Source organism: Arabidopsis lyrata, assembly GCF_000004255.2.
Source record: "Arabidopsis lyrata subsp. lyrata unplaced genomic scaffold ARALYscaffold_5, whole genome shotgun sequence".
Lineage (NCBI taxonomy): Eukaryota > Viridiplantae > Streptophyta > Magnoliopsida > Brassicales > Brassicaceae > Arabidopsis > Arabidopsis lyrata.
The window spans coordinates 13,201,433-13,219,495 of NW_003302551.1; the positions used below are offsets into that span (position 1 = coordinate 13,201,433).

The window sequence follows — 18,063 nt, forward strand, 5'->3', positions numbered from 1 at the left end:
TGATGACTCGGCGACCAAATAATGGTCTTGAATTGGGTTCGAACCGACGTGGTGTTATTCGATTATTATATTTGGTTTTAGTGTCAAACACTCTATACGAGCCTCCACTTAAAAATTTAATAACAAATCTTTGTTAAGGTCATACTAGATCATGATCCGCACATATACGTGCGGGGTTTCATATTTTTAAAAAAGTTCTAACTAATTTTAATTTAATATAGATTATTCGTTGTTTATATGATATATATTTTAGTGTATTAGATATGGATTCACGCGTACGTGCAGAGATGTTTTAAAAATATAAAATATTTTGTTGTGTTAGTGAAATTTATAATAGTATAAATATTATAAAATTAGAGTAATGAACGAAATTCAGTTGCGTTAGTGCATAGTTATATTTTAAGATCCGCACCTACACGTACGTGCATAATTATATTTAAGATAAAATTAAGATATAATTTAGTTGCAAAAGTTAAATGATGTTACTTTTTTATTTTCTAAACTAATCAAAACATTTCTAATAGTTTGATTACATGTGTTAAATAGGATTTAGATTCGGTTTGAGTTTGGTTATTTCATGTATATTAGCTAGGCGTAACTATTTTAGAACGGGAAACCTATCCCGTCATGTATCTGTCATAAATTCTTGGTCCCATAAACCGTCTCGTATATGTGAAATAAAAATATGATGGTCCAGTATCCGACATAAAGAATATGTGTAACTGAAAATGTACGTACAGGGTTATGTATGTAAACAAATTTATTTTATATAGTGCTCATAACCTGAACTCATACCAATTGGGTATTTAGTTTGATTTTTAATTTATGTTCTCCTCTCATCCCGTCTCGTAATTCCTATTCTCATTTCATTCCATTAAAATTATGTTCCAAATTCTTGTTTGCTTACTTTTAAATATCATACAATACATACTGTGAGTTTTACAGATTAATATAAATGCTGCTAAAGTTACAAATATATTTTAACAAATTTATTAATATTTATTTTCTTAGCTAAATTTTGCATATTTTTTTTATTGTTTAATCATAATTAATTTGATTTTTGGACTAAAAATAAAAATTTGAGATACATCTCTAAAAAGGATATGCTATTGCTGCATAATTTGTTTTGAATTCAAAATATATAATTAGTTTACATTATTTGAAAACTGTATGCAATATATTAGGGATTTATTTAAGGAAGATCCGGTTGAAAAACAAAAAATAAAACGCAAAATAATTTAGAAATTAATATATACAATCTATTGATAGATATTTATCAAACTTGCTCTAAACGAAGGTTATAATGATAATTACTTTAAATTTATTATTATTTGAGTTTATTTCATCATAAATATAAATAGTTGTTAATATCTAATATCGTATTTTAGAAATTGTGAAATAAAATTTTGTTTTATATTTTAAAATTTGTGAAAATATTAGAACAAAACTGAATCTTAAAATATTTGTATTTAATTTTAAATTTAATCTTAAAGTCTTCCATTGATAAATCTTTTAAACGATAGTGTTTTTAATTTTGAATGAAAATGATATTATTTTTCTTTTTATTTTTGATATAGAATATTCTATTACGATTGGTTTAGATAAAATCTTAGTTGGATTTCAAATCTTAGTTTTTCAATTCTTATTGGTTAACAATTTTTTAAAGATTAATTTCAAATTTTCGTTTATAATTAATAAAAGAGAGAAAGTTAGTGTTTTTTTGGAAATTAATAATTATTTAAAAAAATTAAACTATTTTTAATTAAATATATTAATTTTGTGATTATTATTGTACCCTTAATGAAGTTATTTAAAAATACTAAAAACCAATGGCATTTTTTGTAATATTTTACTCTTCATAAGGTTACTTAATATTTAGTGATTCCCAATTAATAATATAGATTGTCTTAGCTAATACTGTATAACAATGTCAGCAGAATTTTAATTGCAATAATTTATGTACTACATAATCAGATTTTATATATTTTTTTACAGATTTTGATAACAACTGATAAACTCAATAGTATTTATATGTAAAATATGATAGTTTTGTTATTTAGAATCTTGACAAATTAATAACAAGTTAGTTACATATGGCTGTGGCTTCTTCATTAATTCATTAGTCATTACGTTAGTCTTTGAAATTTTCATGACCACAAGAAAATATTTGTTCCGTTTTTCAGATTTTCATAAGAAACAAAATAGAATAATCGATGTATATCACCAACTTCTACGAGGATCGTGAGTCGTGGCCAAGACAAATGACTGTATAATTAAAGAAGTCGTCGATCGTTAGGGATACAAATTTTCTATTTCTAGGGCTGATATTTGATATGACAAAATAAAAATAAAAAAACTGAAAAGAAAATGATGACAAAATATAACTTTGCATTTTTTTCTAACCGTATAATTTAGACAGTATTATTTAGTATTTGCAAGCGGTACTTCAAATTTGCAGTGCCAATTGAGCAACAACAAATTGACTAAATTGACGGTGACCATAAAAAATATAAAAACTTATTAAAATATAATCATCTTTACAACTTTAATTAAAAGAATGTGCGTCTATGTAGATTTTGACTCCTTCAAAAACCGGGTTCTTTCAAGATTAGGATTTTTCTACGAATCGAAAAATTATACAAATAAGTTCTCCTTCTAGTTGTAATTAATCATTTCTTAATAATAATAAGAAGACTTAAAAAGTTGTTTTTTATAATTATTTTTTAAACTTTCTGAGTAAATATTGTTAGTCATGGTAGGATATAGAACATACAAGAATGAAGTAAAGCGACATCAAATATATTTTTGGTAAGAAAATCATGAAATAAATGATTTTTTGGTTGTTTTATCATATGGGCCAAGATGTGAACTGCTAAATGTCGGAAGAGTCTCTCCATTTCCAAAATACAGACACAGCCGAAGATTGAAGGATAAGGAGTATTTATTTTTTCTGTATACTTTTCTTGGTTTCATATGAACAAAATTGATTATTGAGAAAAAGAAACAACCATTAGAAATATTTATTTTATATATCTTCAATTATTTGCCTAACTTGATGTGTCCTTTAGGCTTATAAAAAAAAACTTGATGTGTCCTTTTAAGTGACAACACATCGATGAACCATATGTTTAGCCTCATGTTGTTTTATGAAGATCGATTGAATTTGATCTTCCTATCTATCTATACATTTTTGTTTGTTTAAAAATGCCAAAAGTTCGGGTATCCAGAATGTTCGAACGCGGGATACGTATGAAGTGATGTCTTTCACCGCCGTAAATCTCTGGATTGACAGCCGGTAAAAAAAGATTAAAAGTTTGATAGTCCATAACGCAATGTTTTTCTTTTTAACACTCATGGACTTTATAAAACCGTGACCAAATATTCTATTGCGTACAATAGTTTTGGCTATAGAATATTTCATCATGCTCTTGTCGAATTGTTCATTGTTGCATGTTCACTATTTTTAGCGTCAATGTTGCATTTCATCTAGATTTTAGTTTCGTCCAAATTCTAAATCCCCTAACTTGTTCGATTTGTTCTCTGATTTTATTGTGCTACTATTATACTGCTCAATTGAATATTTGGCAGTATTCGATTTGTTCTCTGATTTGATTGTGCTACTATTATACTTCATCTTCCATAATTTTTATAGAATCCAGATTGTTAAGTTTCATAAACTTCAGAACGTACGTACAAATATTTGGGCTATTTGTTTTCAGTTTCGAGATAAAGCCCAAATTCAAACCCATTTGTACAAAGAATCTCACTCATCTATTTGTGCACACATTCTCCAACGCTCAATCATTTTTATAAAATAGAGAATTATCTTCATTCTCGATATACGAAACCTAAAATTATTGAAAAACATATTTTTTTTTTCTGTATATATATTAAAAATCAGTGAATATTTGTGAAAGTTTCTTGCACACATATAAACGAGAAATATATTTTTTTATTTATCCAAACCCTTGATATCAAAACATGAGACAACAAGAGCAAGTATTAGCCACCACCACAAAGTAATCATCTTAAACTCAAACCTCAAAACAAACAAAAGACAAAACCCGATTATATCGAGCACAAACGTCACTTGTGGTTTAGATCGTCTTCATCATCTCCATAACTTCATATTTTCCTCTCTCTTCCTTCTGCTACCGCCTACCGTTAGCCATGTCTTTGGACACAGTGGACAAGCTGGTGGTGTTCTTGGCCAAGAGAGACGGCATAGACAAGCTTGTGAAGACATTCCAATACGTGGCCAAGCTCGCGTGCTGGCGCTTTGAGGCCACGCAACCGGAAGCCGCCGATAGGTTCAAGAAGTGGGAGGTCGCGTCCGGTCTCAGCCGCAAAGCCTTCAGGTCCCACATCTTTCTAATATCAATCACTTTATCTACAAAGTGGCATCATCGTAAATATAGTTTAATACATGAAATGTTTGCTATATTTCACTTCTTGATTAATATCTTATCTCATCTTGAATAGTCACTAATAGTCTAATACTAATGAAACTTTATATTAAATGATAACAAGTACAATTGAATAGATATATTTACAGTAGCATTAATCATTGTTAACTTATGGTCGGATTATGCGAAACAGGACCGGGAGATCTCTCACGGGGTTCAATGCGCTGAGACGAAACCCGGGGGCAACCCCGGTGATCCGTTTCTTGGCGGTCCTAGCCAATTCAGGAGAAATGGTTTACTTCTTCTTCGATCATTTTCTTTGGTTATCAAGAATTGGTACAATAGACGCCAAGCTCGCCAAGAAAATGAGTTTCATCTCCGCTTTTGGCGAATCTTTTGGCTACACTTTCTTCATCATCATTGATTGCATTTTCATAAGACAAAGATTCAAATCCTTGAAAAAACTCCGGTCATCCGATGGACCGAAAGACGAAATCGGCGCAAAAATTAGCGAGATTCGGGAAGATATAGTAATGAGGTTGATGGGAATTTCGGCCAACATTGCGGATTTACTTATCGCATTGGCAGAAATTCACCCAAACCCCTTTTGTAACCACACGGTTACACTCGGTATAAGCGGTTTAGTTTCGGCATGGGCCGGCTGGTATAGAAATTGGCCATCGTGAGATGTAATAAAATCTAATGGTTGTTGTTTGGAATGAAACATGGCAAACGTTGTAACTCACTTGAATATATGAAACATTTCTATTTTACATTATTTATGGATCAAATCGAAATCAAATAAAACTAAGGGTATAAAAAATTATAATACATATACGTGGAGGGGCATTAATGAAATTCATAAAACTTGGTAACTGTAATTAGTAACTTCCCACTCTCTCACCCTCATTGGGACGGTTAATTTTTTTTAAAAAATTCATTTTCATCAGAAGTTGTTACCTTCTCGTAATATTTATAGATTTATAACGAATCAATATTCACTAAAGAACAGAAACAGAGAGAAGATTTTCGAAAGAAATTGATGAGAACAATGATTCCAACATCGTTTTCAAGTAGGTTTCAAGGAGTTATAAGTATGAATGCGTTGCGATGTTATGTATCAGAGTTTATCTCTACCTTCTTCTTCGTCCTCGCAGCCGTTGGTTCTGTCATGTCTTCAAGTAATTACTCTGTTTTCTAAATAAGTTTGATCTCTTTTTTGTAATAAGAAGCAATTGTTAATCGTGTTTTTTTTAATTATTAGGGAAACTGATGGCTGGTGATGTGTCTGGTCCGTTTGGTGTATTAATACCGGCGATTGCGAATGCGTTTGCGTTATCATCGTCGGTTTACATCTCTTGGAACGTCTCTGGTGGTCATGTGAACCCAGCGGTTACGTTTGGGATGGCGGTTGCTGGTCGGATTAGTGTTCCAACCGCTATGTTTTATTGGACTTCTCAGATGATTGCCTCTGTTATGGCTTGTCTTGTCCTTAAAGTAACTGTCGTTGAACAGGTAATTAAACATGTTGTGTTACATGGTTTCGTTTACTTTTTGTCTGAATTTTTGTTCTTTGTTTAGTTTGGTTTTCTTGATTTGTGTGCTTAAATTTATCAGCACGTACCAATCTATAAGATTGCCGGAGAAATGACGGGATTTGGAGCATCGGTTCTTGAAGGTGTTTTAGCGTTTGTCCTGGTTTATACGGTGTTCACGGCTAATGATCCGAGACGTGGTCTACCTTTAGCAGTGGGACCTATATTCATAGGGTTTGTTGCGGGTGCGAATGTTCTAGCTGCTGGTCCGTTCTCTGGAGGTTCGATGAATCCGGCATGTGCCTTTGGGTCGGCGATGGTTTACGGAAGTTTTAAGAACCAAGCTGTGTATTGGGTTGGGCCTCTGCTTGGAGGAGCAACAGCTGCGTTAGTGTATGATAACGTGGTGGTTCCGGCAGAAGATGATCGTGGTTCATCTACTGGAGATGCCATTGGTGTGTAATGACTTGTTTTTACTGTTGTATATGTTGAATAGTTGATGTAGGTTTTTTTTTTTTTTTTTTTAAATTTTCAGTTTCTGATATGTTGTTGACTTGATGTTTAATTTATTGATTACTTCTGTAGTAAATTGTAGGCCTGGTAATTTAAACCGAACCGATTTGTCCGAACCGAATCGAACCGAAATTTGGACAAATCGGTTCGGTTTCTTGAATTTGAGTAAACCGATCGGAATGAGTTCGATTTAGGTTCGGTTAACCGAGATTTTCGGTTCGGTTCGCCTGAACCGAACGGTTAACCGGAGAACAAAAAACCCTAACCTAATAGTCTTATTAGCCATCAGATTATTTTCTCCTCTTCCTCAGCTTCTTCGATTACTCTTCAACTTCTTCTTCTTCTTCGATGCATCATCATCTTCTTATTCTTCTTCGATTCATGACTATCATCTTCTTCTTCTTCGATTCATAACCATCAATCCATCATCTTCTTCATCTTCTATTCATCATCCTTCATCATCATCATCTTCTTCTTCTTCACCATCATCTTCTTCTTCTTCTTCTTCTATATTGTGAGCTCCGCTTTCCAGATCTCGCCGCCACGGTCTTTGCAATTCAGATCTCGCCGCCACGGTCTTGGCGATTCAGATCTCGCCGCCACGGTCTGCGCCATTCACATCTCGTCTTCTTTCTCCAAGCCAAAAGACAAAAGCCTTTTTTTTTTGTTAACAGGCCCTTTTGTAGACAAAGCCCAGTTTTCAAAATTATTATGGCCCAAAAATACAAAACCGAAAAACCGAATCATAAAAACCGAATTAACCGGGTCCGAACCGAACCGAACCGAAATCGTAGTCGGTTAGTTTCGGAACAGCTTTCAAATTCCGAAAAACCCGAAAAACCGAGAAACCGAACCCGAAAAAACCGAACGGGTCGGATTCGCAGGCCTAGTAAATTGCATTACAAACAATTTGCTATTTTACATTACTTTAGTATAACTCTGGTTTGAGAAGCTTAGCCGATACTTTTGCATCTAAACAAAAATTCAGAAGTACCATTTGGGTCTTACTTCTTCTTCCTTATCGGTTAACTCACGATACTGATACCATTCAGTACCTGAAGTACCAATTGGCAATGTTGGTCGGAGAAACACTTCAACTGGTTTCGGCACACTGACACAAAGACGTATCTCATGCTCTGCTTCATTGAGCTCTCTCGATTCAGTTCCTCGTGTTCTGCGGATTGGTTCAATTGAAATCCATCCTAACCCAGATATTGCCACATCACTAGCCGGTCTGATCAAGAAGTGTGTCAACGTTAGGTGAGGATCATTCGTTTTACCAAAGAGAGATAGGAATGGAAGATAAGTATTTCACCTTTTAGCATCGTTGATTTCGATCTGGAGTAATCGGTGAGATTGTAACCCTTTCCACTCCTGCATCTGATCTTTCCCTGATGGAGGTGTCAGAAGCACACCCAGTTCTTTCTGCAGAACAAATGAGTATCAAGTTAATGGTAAAAAGAAGATTTAAATTGTCCTCAAATTAGTAATGAAGTTGATACTGATGGGGAAAGAAACTTGCCTCGTAAAATGCAGTCGCTGTTTTGGTTGGTACTACATGAATATCAAGAGCCTTTGGTCCATAGAATGTGAAACATGTTTCTGGTAGAGCCTGCAATATGTCAAGTATGTAATTCAAAAATTCTGATATCCATCGTGAAACTGAAACATAATTCAGCATTCATTCTGGTTATAATATTACCTTCAAGATGTCGATCCTAACGAGACCTCCCCAAAAAAATGTATAACCGTTTAAGCTCTCCCCCTTGGGACTACTTGGCGATTGAGTTGGCAAAGTTGAAATCTGTAAGGAATAAAAAGCACAGTAAAATCATCATACTGGTGTTACGGTAACATAATCTTTACCTGGCCGTAATATAGCAGACTTACATCGAAAGACTGGCCTCTGAGCCGATTTTGAGGAGCAAGGGCGGGTAAATCATCTGAATGAACGACAGCTGCTTGCCTGTGGTGTAGGTGCACACCCGGTGTATCATACAACTTCTGTGGTAATAAGGTATTCTTTTAGCAGAATGTTTACTGTGGCAAAATTTTTGAAAAGTTCTAGAATCTGGTGGTGGTTTAAGTTTATACCTCTCCTCCGAGGAAGGCGTTGATCTGAATTGGACCCAAGGTGGTTCCAGGGACCGCAGATTGAATTGGTTTGTACTTTTGTGCCGCTGCTGCAACAGGATCCCTTTCGGCCATCGTTTCTGTATAATGAAGTACATATACAACCACTCAAACTCTCTTTATAGATGCATAAATTGTGGAGAAATTGGCTCTACTAGCAATCAGGCTAAAGCAGCACCCAGACCATATCCAAGCAGATACAAAATTCAACGACAAGTGACGATGGAGAACAAATTACTTACTAAGCAAAGCATTGATGAATGCTGACTTCCCTACGTTAGCTGCACCCTGTGAAAGTATGAAGAAATGATAAATGAACAGTATAGTGTCGAGTTTGTTGTTCTGATGGACATAACAGAAAATCAAACCCGAGAAAATTGAATTTAAGTAACCACTGCCTCTCTCATTAACGTGCATTAAGCTATTATGTAAAAAGTAAGAACTCGCATCAGTTAGCGATAGGTTTACTAACTAAAACTCTTTTTTGTTGGTGACAAATGCACATACCAGAATGTAGACATCTCGTCCCTGAAACAAAAACAAGGATACAGAGGTTAGGTTGCAGAAGATAAATGAATAGAAGGTTATATTGTCCGATACCGAGCCATAAAGGAAACAAGATGTAGCCAATTCTTGGCATTTACATTTCTCAAGAGATATCTTTCAGCAGTAGAGTCAAGACAGCTTTAAGGTGGTGCAGTATATAAAAATAAACTACCTTTTTTTCCTTCTGGATTTCTGATGCAACTCCGCTAACTCCATCCAGAGACTTCGAGCTTGTGAGATGGACACTCAAGACACTGTAAAGTTAGATCACACCCAAATCAGACACTAGCTCCAGAAACATTAAATCACTTTCTGGCAACAAACCTAGTAGATAAGTACTTGATACATACTTAAGCTTTTTCCTCATGGTCACTTCTACAACCCAATCCCCGATACAATTCATATCTGTTCCTTTCGGAAGAAGATCAATCTAACAATACAAAGCACCACTATGTATCAGAAAAAAGTTGAAAAGGACTGAAGAAGTATCCAGGTTCTAAAACCTTACCTTAGTTATAACTAGTATAATCGGGTTAGCTCCAACTAAGTCACGAACACGAGCTAAAAAGCTTCCATGAAAATCCACAATATCAACCTGCGACACAACATGTTGATGAATTCTTGGTACATAAAACAGAAAAGAGAAGTTCCATTCTAACAATCATCTCACCAATTTAACAATCAAAGCTTTCTCATGGCGTAAATGAGAAAGCTTCTCACGAAGTTCATCAGCTGATACAAATTGTTTACCACCTGAATATCCACCATTACCACCAACTGCTGTAATCATATGTCCATGAGACAATAGCTGACATCTTCCACATATCATAGTTCTTAATTGGTGATGCTTCTTCTTCTACAATAACAAAGAAGAAACATTCTAATTCATCAATCAACTAAATAAAATTGAGATTCTCAAGCTCGAATTCATACCAATTCGTAAGTAACCAAATCGGCAAATCCCGGAGAATCGACGTCGGAAGTTTGTAACGGAGCACCGCAGCCGTAACAACATGAGATTGAGGTATCAACAACCTTCCGTGCAATAATCTCCTCTTTCTTTTTCTTCTTTTCTTTTTTGAGCTCTTTCTTCACTACTTTCTGAGCTTCGTGAGCTCGTTGGTGCTCCAGGAACCTCTCTCCAGGGGTTGGAGCAGCCGCCGCGAATCCATCTCGTTCTGAGAGTGAAAGTGGTTGTTCGGAATTAGCGATTGATTTGCAGAGGATTGACGTCGCTGGATTTCGGTAAATGACGGTGAGATTGGGTTCACGTCTCGTTGTGTAGCGACGAGGAAGAGAAGGAAACGTTGAGAGTGTTCGTAGCGCCATTGCTGAGATTCTTTCCCACTTGTTGTTGTTATCTTCTATTAAACCCAGAGAGAGAACAAGAGAGACTCTAGCTGATACAGAGGGAATCGAGAAAAGAACCTTCTAAATTGATTTGGAGAGTCAAGGTACTAGGGTCATGTCTCGCAAAAATAATCGAAATCGAACCAAACCCAAACCGATTTTGAAAATAATATTTGAATGGATCCTGAATTTCTAATTCCGAATTTTCAAAAACTCGAATTCAAACGAAACCCGATACCAGTGTGGATATCCGAACGTATCCAAAATACAAGTATACATCTAAGATTTTCGGTAATATTTATACTTATAATAACTTAAATAATCAAAATTATAATTATAAATCCGAATAAAGTAGATACTTTTCAGTAATTCAGATATATTTGGGTAAAAAGTAATGAAATTTTCTAATTTATTTCTGAATGTTTTAGATATTTTTGAATACATTTGGATACATTTGGGTAAAAATTAAACAATGTTTTAGTTTTTTTTTTTCCAGATATTTCAGGTACATTTGAATACATTTAGATATGATGTATATAAGTAAAAAGAATCGAACCCAAAAATATTATCGGTACTTTTCCGATTCTCGACACAATTATTTAAACCGATCCGAATCCGAAAAAGTTCGTACTGAATTTAAGAATTATCCGAATGTATCCGAATATACCCAAAATATCCGATAAGCAAATAGAACCGATTCGAATCCGAATGGATTCCCGAATGCCGAGCTAAATCCAAACGTCGAAATATAAAATCTAGAGAAGAACCTCCTAAATGAGTTAAAAGTAATAGGGTAGGGTTTAGAAATTCAGTTTCCCGCTCTTTTGCTACCAAGTCCGAAAAATGCTCAATTTTAAAGAGAAAATTCGTTTTTTTTTATTTGTTTTCTTATGGTAAATTGAAAAAAAAAAGAAAAAAAAATTCAAATTTGCTCGTAATAATCCTCTCAAAGAGAAATCAATTTGAAGATTCGTCTCTGCTTTCTCCTGCAACGGTTAGATTTTATATCTACGCTTTCAATTTCGGAATTGCATCTCGTTGTGATACTTCCCTGAGTTTCCAATTCTAGGGTTTATGAGTTTACTTTCCAAATTAGGGTAAAATTTGGGGAAGAAGAAGACGAGGAAGAAGTAACAAGATGCATATTAAGGAGATATGCTTGGAAGGTTTCAAATCATACGCAACGAGAACAGTAGTTCCGGGTTTCGACCCGCATTTCAACGCGATTACGGGTCTAAACGGATCCGGAAAATCCAACATCCTCGATTCCATCTGCTTCGTTCTAGGTATCACTAATCTTCAACAAGTTCGAGCTTCTAATCTCCAGGAACTCGTCTACAAGCAAGGACAAGCTGGAATCACTAAAGCCACTGTGTCAATTACTTTCGACAATTCCGAAAGAAATCGGAGTCCTCTCGGTTATGAAGATCATTCAGAGATTACCGTAACGAGACAAGTAAGTCTTAGTGAAAAAAGGTTTCGTTTTTAAGTTTTGCTTAGAGTGAATTTTCTTTGTTTGTGTATGTTTTTTGAAGATTGTAGTTGGTGGAAGGAACAAGTATTTGATCAATGGGAAGCTTTCACAGCCAAATCAAGTTCAGAATCTTTTCCACTCGGTGCAACTTAATGTCAATAATCCTCATTTTCTGATTATGCAAGGGCGTATCACTAAAGTTTTAAACATGAAAGCTATGGAGATTTTATCGATGCTTGAAGAAGCTGCTGGTACGAGAATGTATGAAAATAAGAAAGAGGCTGCTTTAAAGACGTTGGAGAAGAAGCAAACCAAGGTTGATGAGATTAATAAGCTTCTTGAGCAAGATATATTGCCAGCTTTGGAGAAGCTTAGGAGAGAAAAGTCACAGTATATGCAGTGGGCTAATGGTAATGCGGAATTAGATCGGCTAAAGAGGTTTTGTGTTGCTTTTGAGTATGTTCAAGCAGAGAAAATTAGAGACAATTCTCTCCATGGGGTTGAACAAATGAAGACAAAAATGACTAGTATTGATGAGGAGACAGAAAAGACGCAGGGGGAAATATTGGAATTGGAGAAACAAATTAAAGCTTTGACTAAGGCAAGGGAAGCCAGCATGGGAGGAGAAGTAAAAGCTTTGTCTGACAAAGTGGATTCACTGTCTAATGAAGCGACACGTGAACTATCCAAGCTTAATAATATGGAGGACACCCTTCAGGGCGAAGAAAAGAATGCTGAAAAGGTGAGCTGACAGTTGTTGTTACCTTGGGGTGAGATTTTTACAGATTTTCAGCTATTTCTGACCATTTTTGGTGTTGCTAGATTGTTCATAATATAGAAGATTTGAAGAAATCTGTAGAAGAAAGAGCTTCTGCTCTCAAGAAGTGCGATGAAGGAGCAACAGAATTAAAGCAAAAATTCCAGGAATTTTCTATCACACTGGAAGAGTGTGAAAGAGAACACCAGGTAGTTTCATTAAGAAGAAGCTTTATTTACTGAATATCTATCTTGTATGTTAATTGGGTTTACATCCCTTGATAATTAGGGTGTGCTAGCTGGTAAGAGTAGTGGAGATGAAGAGAAATGTCTCGAAGATCAACTACGTGATGCAAAGATTTCTGTTGGAACAGCTGAAACAGAGTTGAAGCAGCTGAATACCAAAATTAGTCACTGTGAAAAGGAGCTAAAAGAGAAAAAGTCCCAGTTAATGTCAAAACAAGACGAAGCTGTTGCAGTGGAAAATGAACTTGAGGCTAGAAAAAATGATGTCGAAAGTATAAAAAGGGCGTTTGATTCTCTTGCTTATAAAGAGGGTCAGATGGAAGCATTGGAGAAGGTTAGCATTTCTTCATGATTTTTTCTTTTTCTCCTTTCTTCTTTCTGTTACATAATGAATACATATGTGACTGAAATTTTCTTAGGATCGAGAATTAGAACTTGAAGTTGGGCAAAGGCTGAAAGATAAACTGCGTGATCTTTCGGCTCAATTAGCAAATGTTCAGTTTACATACCGCGATCCTGTGAAGAACTTTGATCGATCAAAGGTGAAAGGTGTGGTAGCAAAACTGATAAAAGTGAATGATAGGTCCTCAATGACAGCTTTGGAAGTAAGTAGTGTATTATCTTATGATTATATTATTATTACTTTGTCAGATCGTTTGAGTTCTCTAAGTTGACTATTTTTTCAGGTTACTGCTGGTGGGAAGTTATTTAATGTTGTTGTAGACACAGAAGATACCGGAAAACAGCTCCTTCAAAAGGGTGATCTTCGGAGAAGAGTTACAATTATTCCTCTCAACAAAATTCAATCTCACCTAGTTCCACCTAGAGTGCAGCAAGCCACTGTTAGATTAGTATGTGAATCTTTTTTATTCTACTGTCAAATTCAACTACTTTTTCTTTGTTCCTTGCTGATTTTCTATTAATTTTCCAGGTTGGAAAGGGTAATGCAGAATTGGCACTTTCTTTAGTTGGTTATAGTGAAGAATTAAAGGTGGGTTGGTTGCCTGCTCAAAGTACCAAGAATCTGATACATTTGCAATTTTGCATCATCTATTAGTTTATCAAATTTCTGATAACCTTTTATTAATAATAATTCATCTCATTCATGAGCTGTGTAACTGCTGATTTTTTGTTTAGAACATTTACTTATGGACAGAGTGATACCATGAGTCCAACTTGTCAATTTCGTTTGACATTTTCTAACTTTTTTGCAGAATGCCATGGAATATGTTTTTGGTTCCACTTTTGTTTGCAAAACTACTGATGCGGCTAAGGAAGTAAGTATTTCTCGACATTAGAGTACTCTGTGTTTGTTGAGGTGTGTAGAAATGTGTTTTGATTTTCTAAGCTGGTTGTCTAACAACCTTAGCAGACATAATATATTTTCCTTGATATCTTCCATACTATTAGATACCGATATATTGATGGCAAGACTACTCTGTTTTCTTTAGATATTTCATTCTTTGATCTGTCTCTCAAATGCTTGTTCGGCAGGTAGCATTTAACAGGGAAATTCGGACTCCAAGTGTTACACTTGAAGGTGATGTATTTCAGCCAAGTGGTCTTCTTACTGGTGGAAGTCGCAAGTATGTCATTCTTTCTATTAGACCTGTAGATCTTTCATGGCGTTCATACAGATATGGTTCAGTAATGCCTAAAACCTGACCAAAAACATCCTCTATTGTAGGGGTGGAGGTGATTTGCTAAGACAACTTCATGATCTGGCAGAGGCCGAAACAAAATTTCAAGTACATCAGAGAAGGTTGTCTGAAATTGAAGCGAAGGTATTTTCCTTCAATATGCTATTGCTTTCCTTCTAGAAAAGGACACTTTGGGCTTTGACAGCTGAATTAGGCATCATAAAATTTCCATTTTCTTCAGGTTAGACCGTTAGTATTAGATCTGGATCATTGGGAACTCGAGGTTCATGTTTGTTCATTGGTGATATAAGCTTAGCTACTGATACTGACACTTAAAACCTTATTTAGACGTCTCGTCATCTCATATTGATATCTCATGTTTGGTTTTCTAGGATTTATTGATAACTCACATATGTTTGTGAAGCCTCCCACGCAATGTCGTTGTCGACTCTGGGTTCCTCTGTAAGTATATAGGTTGTGTAAAAACCCTACTGGTTCTTCAAATTGCAGATCAAGGAGCTTCAGCCTCTTCAGAAGCAGTTCACAGACATGAACGCACAGTTGGAGCTGAAAATGTATGACATGTCCTTATTTCTAAAAAGGGCTGAACAGAACGAGCACCACAAGGTTTTATAACTTTTTTTGTCTTCGTATCTCCATTTTTCTACATCCTTCTAGCTTAAATTTCAGAATTCTATTTTTTCCCTTCTATTGGTGCTAAAAGACATATTTATAGTATCATTCCCTTTTACCAATTGTTTATATAGCTTGGTGAGGCAGTGAAGAAACTTGAAGAAGAGGTTGAAGAAGTGAGATCCCAAATCAAAGAGAAGGAAGGTCTTTACAAAAGTTGTGCTGATACTGTCTCCACGCTAGAGAAATCCATCAAAGATCATGATAAGAACAGAGAGGGAAGACTCAAGGACTTAGAAAAGAATATTAAAACTATAAAAGCTCGTATTCAGGCATCCTCAAAAGATCTAAAGGTATTCCAGATCTTTCAGTCAAAGATTTTGACTCTGCATTTGAACTTCTTCAATCTTTTTCTTTATCCTGGACCCCTGGTTTACCAAATTTTTGCCTTTTACATTTCTAAAATGGCTTCATAGCTTTTGGTCTATGTTTCTTCTTGCTCATAGGGTCATGAAAACGAAAGGGAGAGGCTTGTGATGGAGCAAGAAGCAGTGGTGCAGGAACAGTCATTTTTAGAGAGCCAGCTAGTTTCATTGAGGACGCAAATTAGCACTCTGGCTTCAGATGTAGGCAATCAACGAGCCAAGGTACTGCAATTATTTCTATTTGTGTCTTTTAACTTTAAAAAATATACGAGTAACGTGTGGATGTGGACCCTTCTGCAGGTGGATGTCATACAGAAGAATCACGATCAGTCTCTCTCTGAGCTCAAGTTGATACATGCGAAGATGAAGGAATGTGATACACAGATTAGTGGTTCTATTGCAGACCAGGAAAATTGTCTGCAGAAGATTAGTGACATGAAGCTTGACAGAAAGAAGTTAGAAAATGAGGTATTCCCTCTTCAATTTGTTTGTCTGGAAATGCATGTGTTATTCTTGCTGCGTTCTCCCTATTTAATGACAGATGTCTTGGTTTACTTAATTGCTTTGACTTTAATATTGAAGTAGGACTGGATGTTGGATGATAGAGGTGGATAGAAGTATTAGGACTTCTGATAATTTGACTGTAATAAAAATTCAAGTTGTTGTATACTCTATTAGTTGATAAGTAGTTCTATAAGCTTTCTATTTACTAAAATCTACATCTTAAGGAATACACACTTTTCGTGGGCGAACATTTTACTCTGAGTAGGTAACAAGGATGGAGATGGAGCAGAAGAATTGTTCTGTGAAGGTAGACAAACTTGTTGAGAAGCATACGTGGATAACATCTGAGAAGCAGCTTTTTGGAAAAGTAGGGACAGACTATGATTTTGAAACCCACAATCCTCACAAAGCAAGAGAAGAACTGGAAAGGCTCCAAACAGATCAATCAAGGTATGTTTCTGAGGATACTCATAGATTTAATTTTGCAACTTGTATAATCTTCACACTCATGCAATGCAATATCAATGGAATGTGCTTTCTTTTTCTTTCCTGTTTATTCTCTTTAACTAAATGAAGTCCCTCCTACTCTCTTTTCCTGGCTATTCATTTCTCTTATAAAGTCTCGAGAAAAGAGTAAACAAGAAGGTCATGGCTATGTTTGAGAAAGCAGAAGATGAATATAATGCTCTTAAGACCAAGAAAAATATAATCGAGGTTAGTTTTGGAGGGTTTGTGCGACATAGTTTAACAGCTTTACACGCATTTACTGACTGTGGTTAAGTGGTTTTTCATTTTTCATAAGACTGACAAATCCAAAATCAAGAAAGTGATTGAGGAGCTTGATGAGAAGAAAAAAGAAACACTGAAAGTTACATGGGTTAAAGTTAATGAGTGAGTCGCCTATTTAGTTTTCTCTGCTTGTTTAACCATGTGAGTCACTTCTTTTTACTTCATCGTGAGATTGATTTACGATATTTACACTTGGGTCCTTATCATCAGGGATTTTGGTTCCATCTTTTCAACTCTACTACCTGGCACCATGGCAAAATTAGAACCTCCAGAAGGAGGTAGTTTCCTTGATGGTCTTGAAGTCCGTGTTGCTTTTGGAAGTGTCTGGAAGCAGTCTTTATCTGAACTAAGTGGAGGGCAAAGATCTCTTCTTGCGCTATCTTTAATCCTAGCATTGCTTCTCTTCAAGCCAGCTCCTCTTTATATCTTAGATGAGGTACATCTCGATTTTCCATTTTTATGAATATGATTGTTTAGACTAAGTTCATGTTTCCAGTGATCTTGAAATGTTAACGATCACAGAACCTTTTTAAGTTTGATGACATTCTCAAAAGACATAGTAGAACTCATGAGTTTAGTTTTGTTCAGGTGGATGCAGCTCTTGATCTCAGCCACACGCAGAACATAGGAAGAATGATAAAAGCTCATTTCCCACATTCACAGGTCATATAATTTTGCGGGTTTCTCTGATTCTGTAGTCACCATAATTCAGAAAGCTTTACTTATCCATTTTTATCTCAAACATTACTGCTCTCTGATATGATTTCTCTTACAGTTCATTGTAGTTTCACTGAAAGAAGGAATGTTCAGCAACGCCAATGTTCTCTTCCGAACAAAATTCGTGGATGGTGTTTCAACAGTCCAGAGGACAGTAACAAAACAGAGCTAGGAAACCTGCTTATATCCTTAACAGCACTAATGATGTATATATTCTTCTTTCTTCAGTAGTAGAAATTGCTTCTACGGTTTGTCTTTCTAGATCTGTAGCGAATGATTTGTTGGTAGCCATTGTCTAAATCTAAAGACCAGAAGCTTACCTTCAACTTTAGGGTTTCATGTTGCCAATGTTTGAGTTGATTATGATTTTAAGTATGGGGTGCTTATATCACAGTA

General features: G+C 35.4%; 4 protein-coding genes across 8 annotated transcripts; 3 read left to right on the forward strand and 1 right to left on the reverse strand.

Moving 5' to 3' along the window:
* The first annotated feature begins 3,875 nt into the window (after positions 1-3,875).
* On the forward strand, positions 3,876-5,184 carry LOC9313630 (peroxisomal membrane protein 11B). Its single transcript, XM_021025352.1, has 2 exons — positions 3,876-4,358; positions 4,600-5,184. The coding sequence occupies exons 1-2, from the start codon at positions 4,171-4,173 to the stop codon at positions 5,090-5,092; spliced, it is 681 nt and encodes a 226-aa protein (XP_020881011.1). The 5' UTR covers positions 3,876-4,170; the 3' UTR covers positions 5,093-5,184.
* A 183-nt stretch (positions 5,185-5,367) lies between these two features.
* On the forward strand, positions 5,368-6,527 carry LOC9311908 (probable aquaporin TIP5-1). The gene is made up of 3 exons (XM_002875794.2): positions 5,368-5,587; positions 5,671-5,921; positions 6,024-6,527. Exons 1-3 carry the CDS (start codon positions 5,449-5,451, stop codon positions 6,402-6,404), a joined length of 771 nt encoding a protein of 256 aa, XP_002875840.1. The 5' UTR covers positions 5,368-5,448; the 3' UTR covers positions 6,405-6,527.
* Positions 6,528-7,190: 663 nt separating this feature from the next.
* Positions 7,191-10,540, reverse strand: LOC9311909 (NO-associated protein 1, chloroplastic/mitochondrial). The gene is made up of 13 exons (XM_021025351.1): positions 10,067-10,540; positions 9,804-9,989; positions 9,642-9,728; positions 9,484-9,563; positions 9,306-9,387; positions 9,095-9,115; positions 8,830-8,875; positions 8,549-8,667; positions 8,345-8,458; positions 8,157-8,258; positions 7,977-8,066; positions 7,770-7,879; positions 7,191-7,688 (listed from the first exon to the last, which is right to left on the reverse strand). The coding sequence occupies exons 1-13, from the start codon at positions 10,460-10,462 to the stop codon at positions 7,439-7,441; spliced, it is 1,683 nt and encodes a 560-aa protein (XP_020881010.1). The 5' UTR covers positions 10,463-10,540; the 3' UTR covers positions 7,191-7,438.
* Positions 10,541-11,368: 828 nt separating this feature from the next.
* LOC110227989 (structural maintenance of chromosomes protein 2-2) lies at positions 11,369-18,058 on the forward strand. Of its 5 annotated transcripts, XM_021023968.1 has the most exons (21): positions 11,369-11,477; positions 11,580-11,939; positions 12,019-12,699; positions 12,780-12,923; positions 13,003-13,293; positions 13,379-13,564; positions 13,646-13,810; positions 13,891-13,950; positions 14,174-14,236; positions 14,454-14,545; positions 14,647-14,743; positions 15,110-15,226; positions 15,367-15,585; positions 15,739-15,879; positions 15,958-16,125; positions 16,427-16,611; positions 16,782-16,875; positions 16,964-17,052; positions 17,161-17,386; positions 17,539-17,613; positions 17,726-18,058. In XM_021023968.1, the coding sequence occupies exons 2-21, from the start codon at positions 11,622-11,624 to the stop codon at positions 17,837-17,839; spliced, it is 3,525 nt and encodes a 1,174-aa protein (XP_020879627.1). In that variant the 5' UTR covers positions 11,369-11,477; positions 11,580-11,621; the 3' UTR covers positions 17,840-18,058. The 5 variants fall into 5 exon arrangements, with proteins under 5 accessions (XP_020879627.1, XP_020879626.1, XP_020879628.1 ...); XM_021023971.1 differs by lacking the exon at positions 11,369-11,477 and having other exon boundaries at positions 11,850-11,939; positions 12,026-12,699; XM_021023967.1 differs by lacking the exons at positions 16,782-16,875; positions 16,964-17,052 and having other exon boundaries at positions 11,371-11,477.
* Positions 18,059-18,063: the final 5 nt, after the last annotated feature.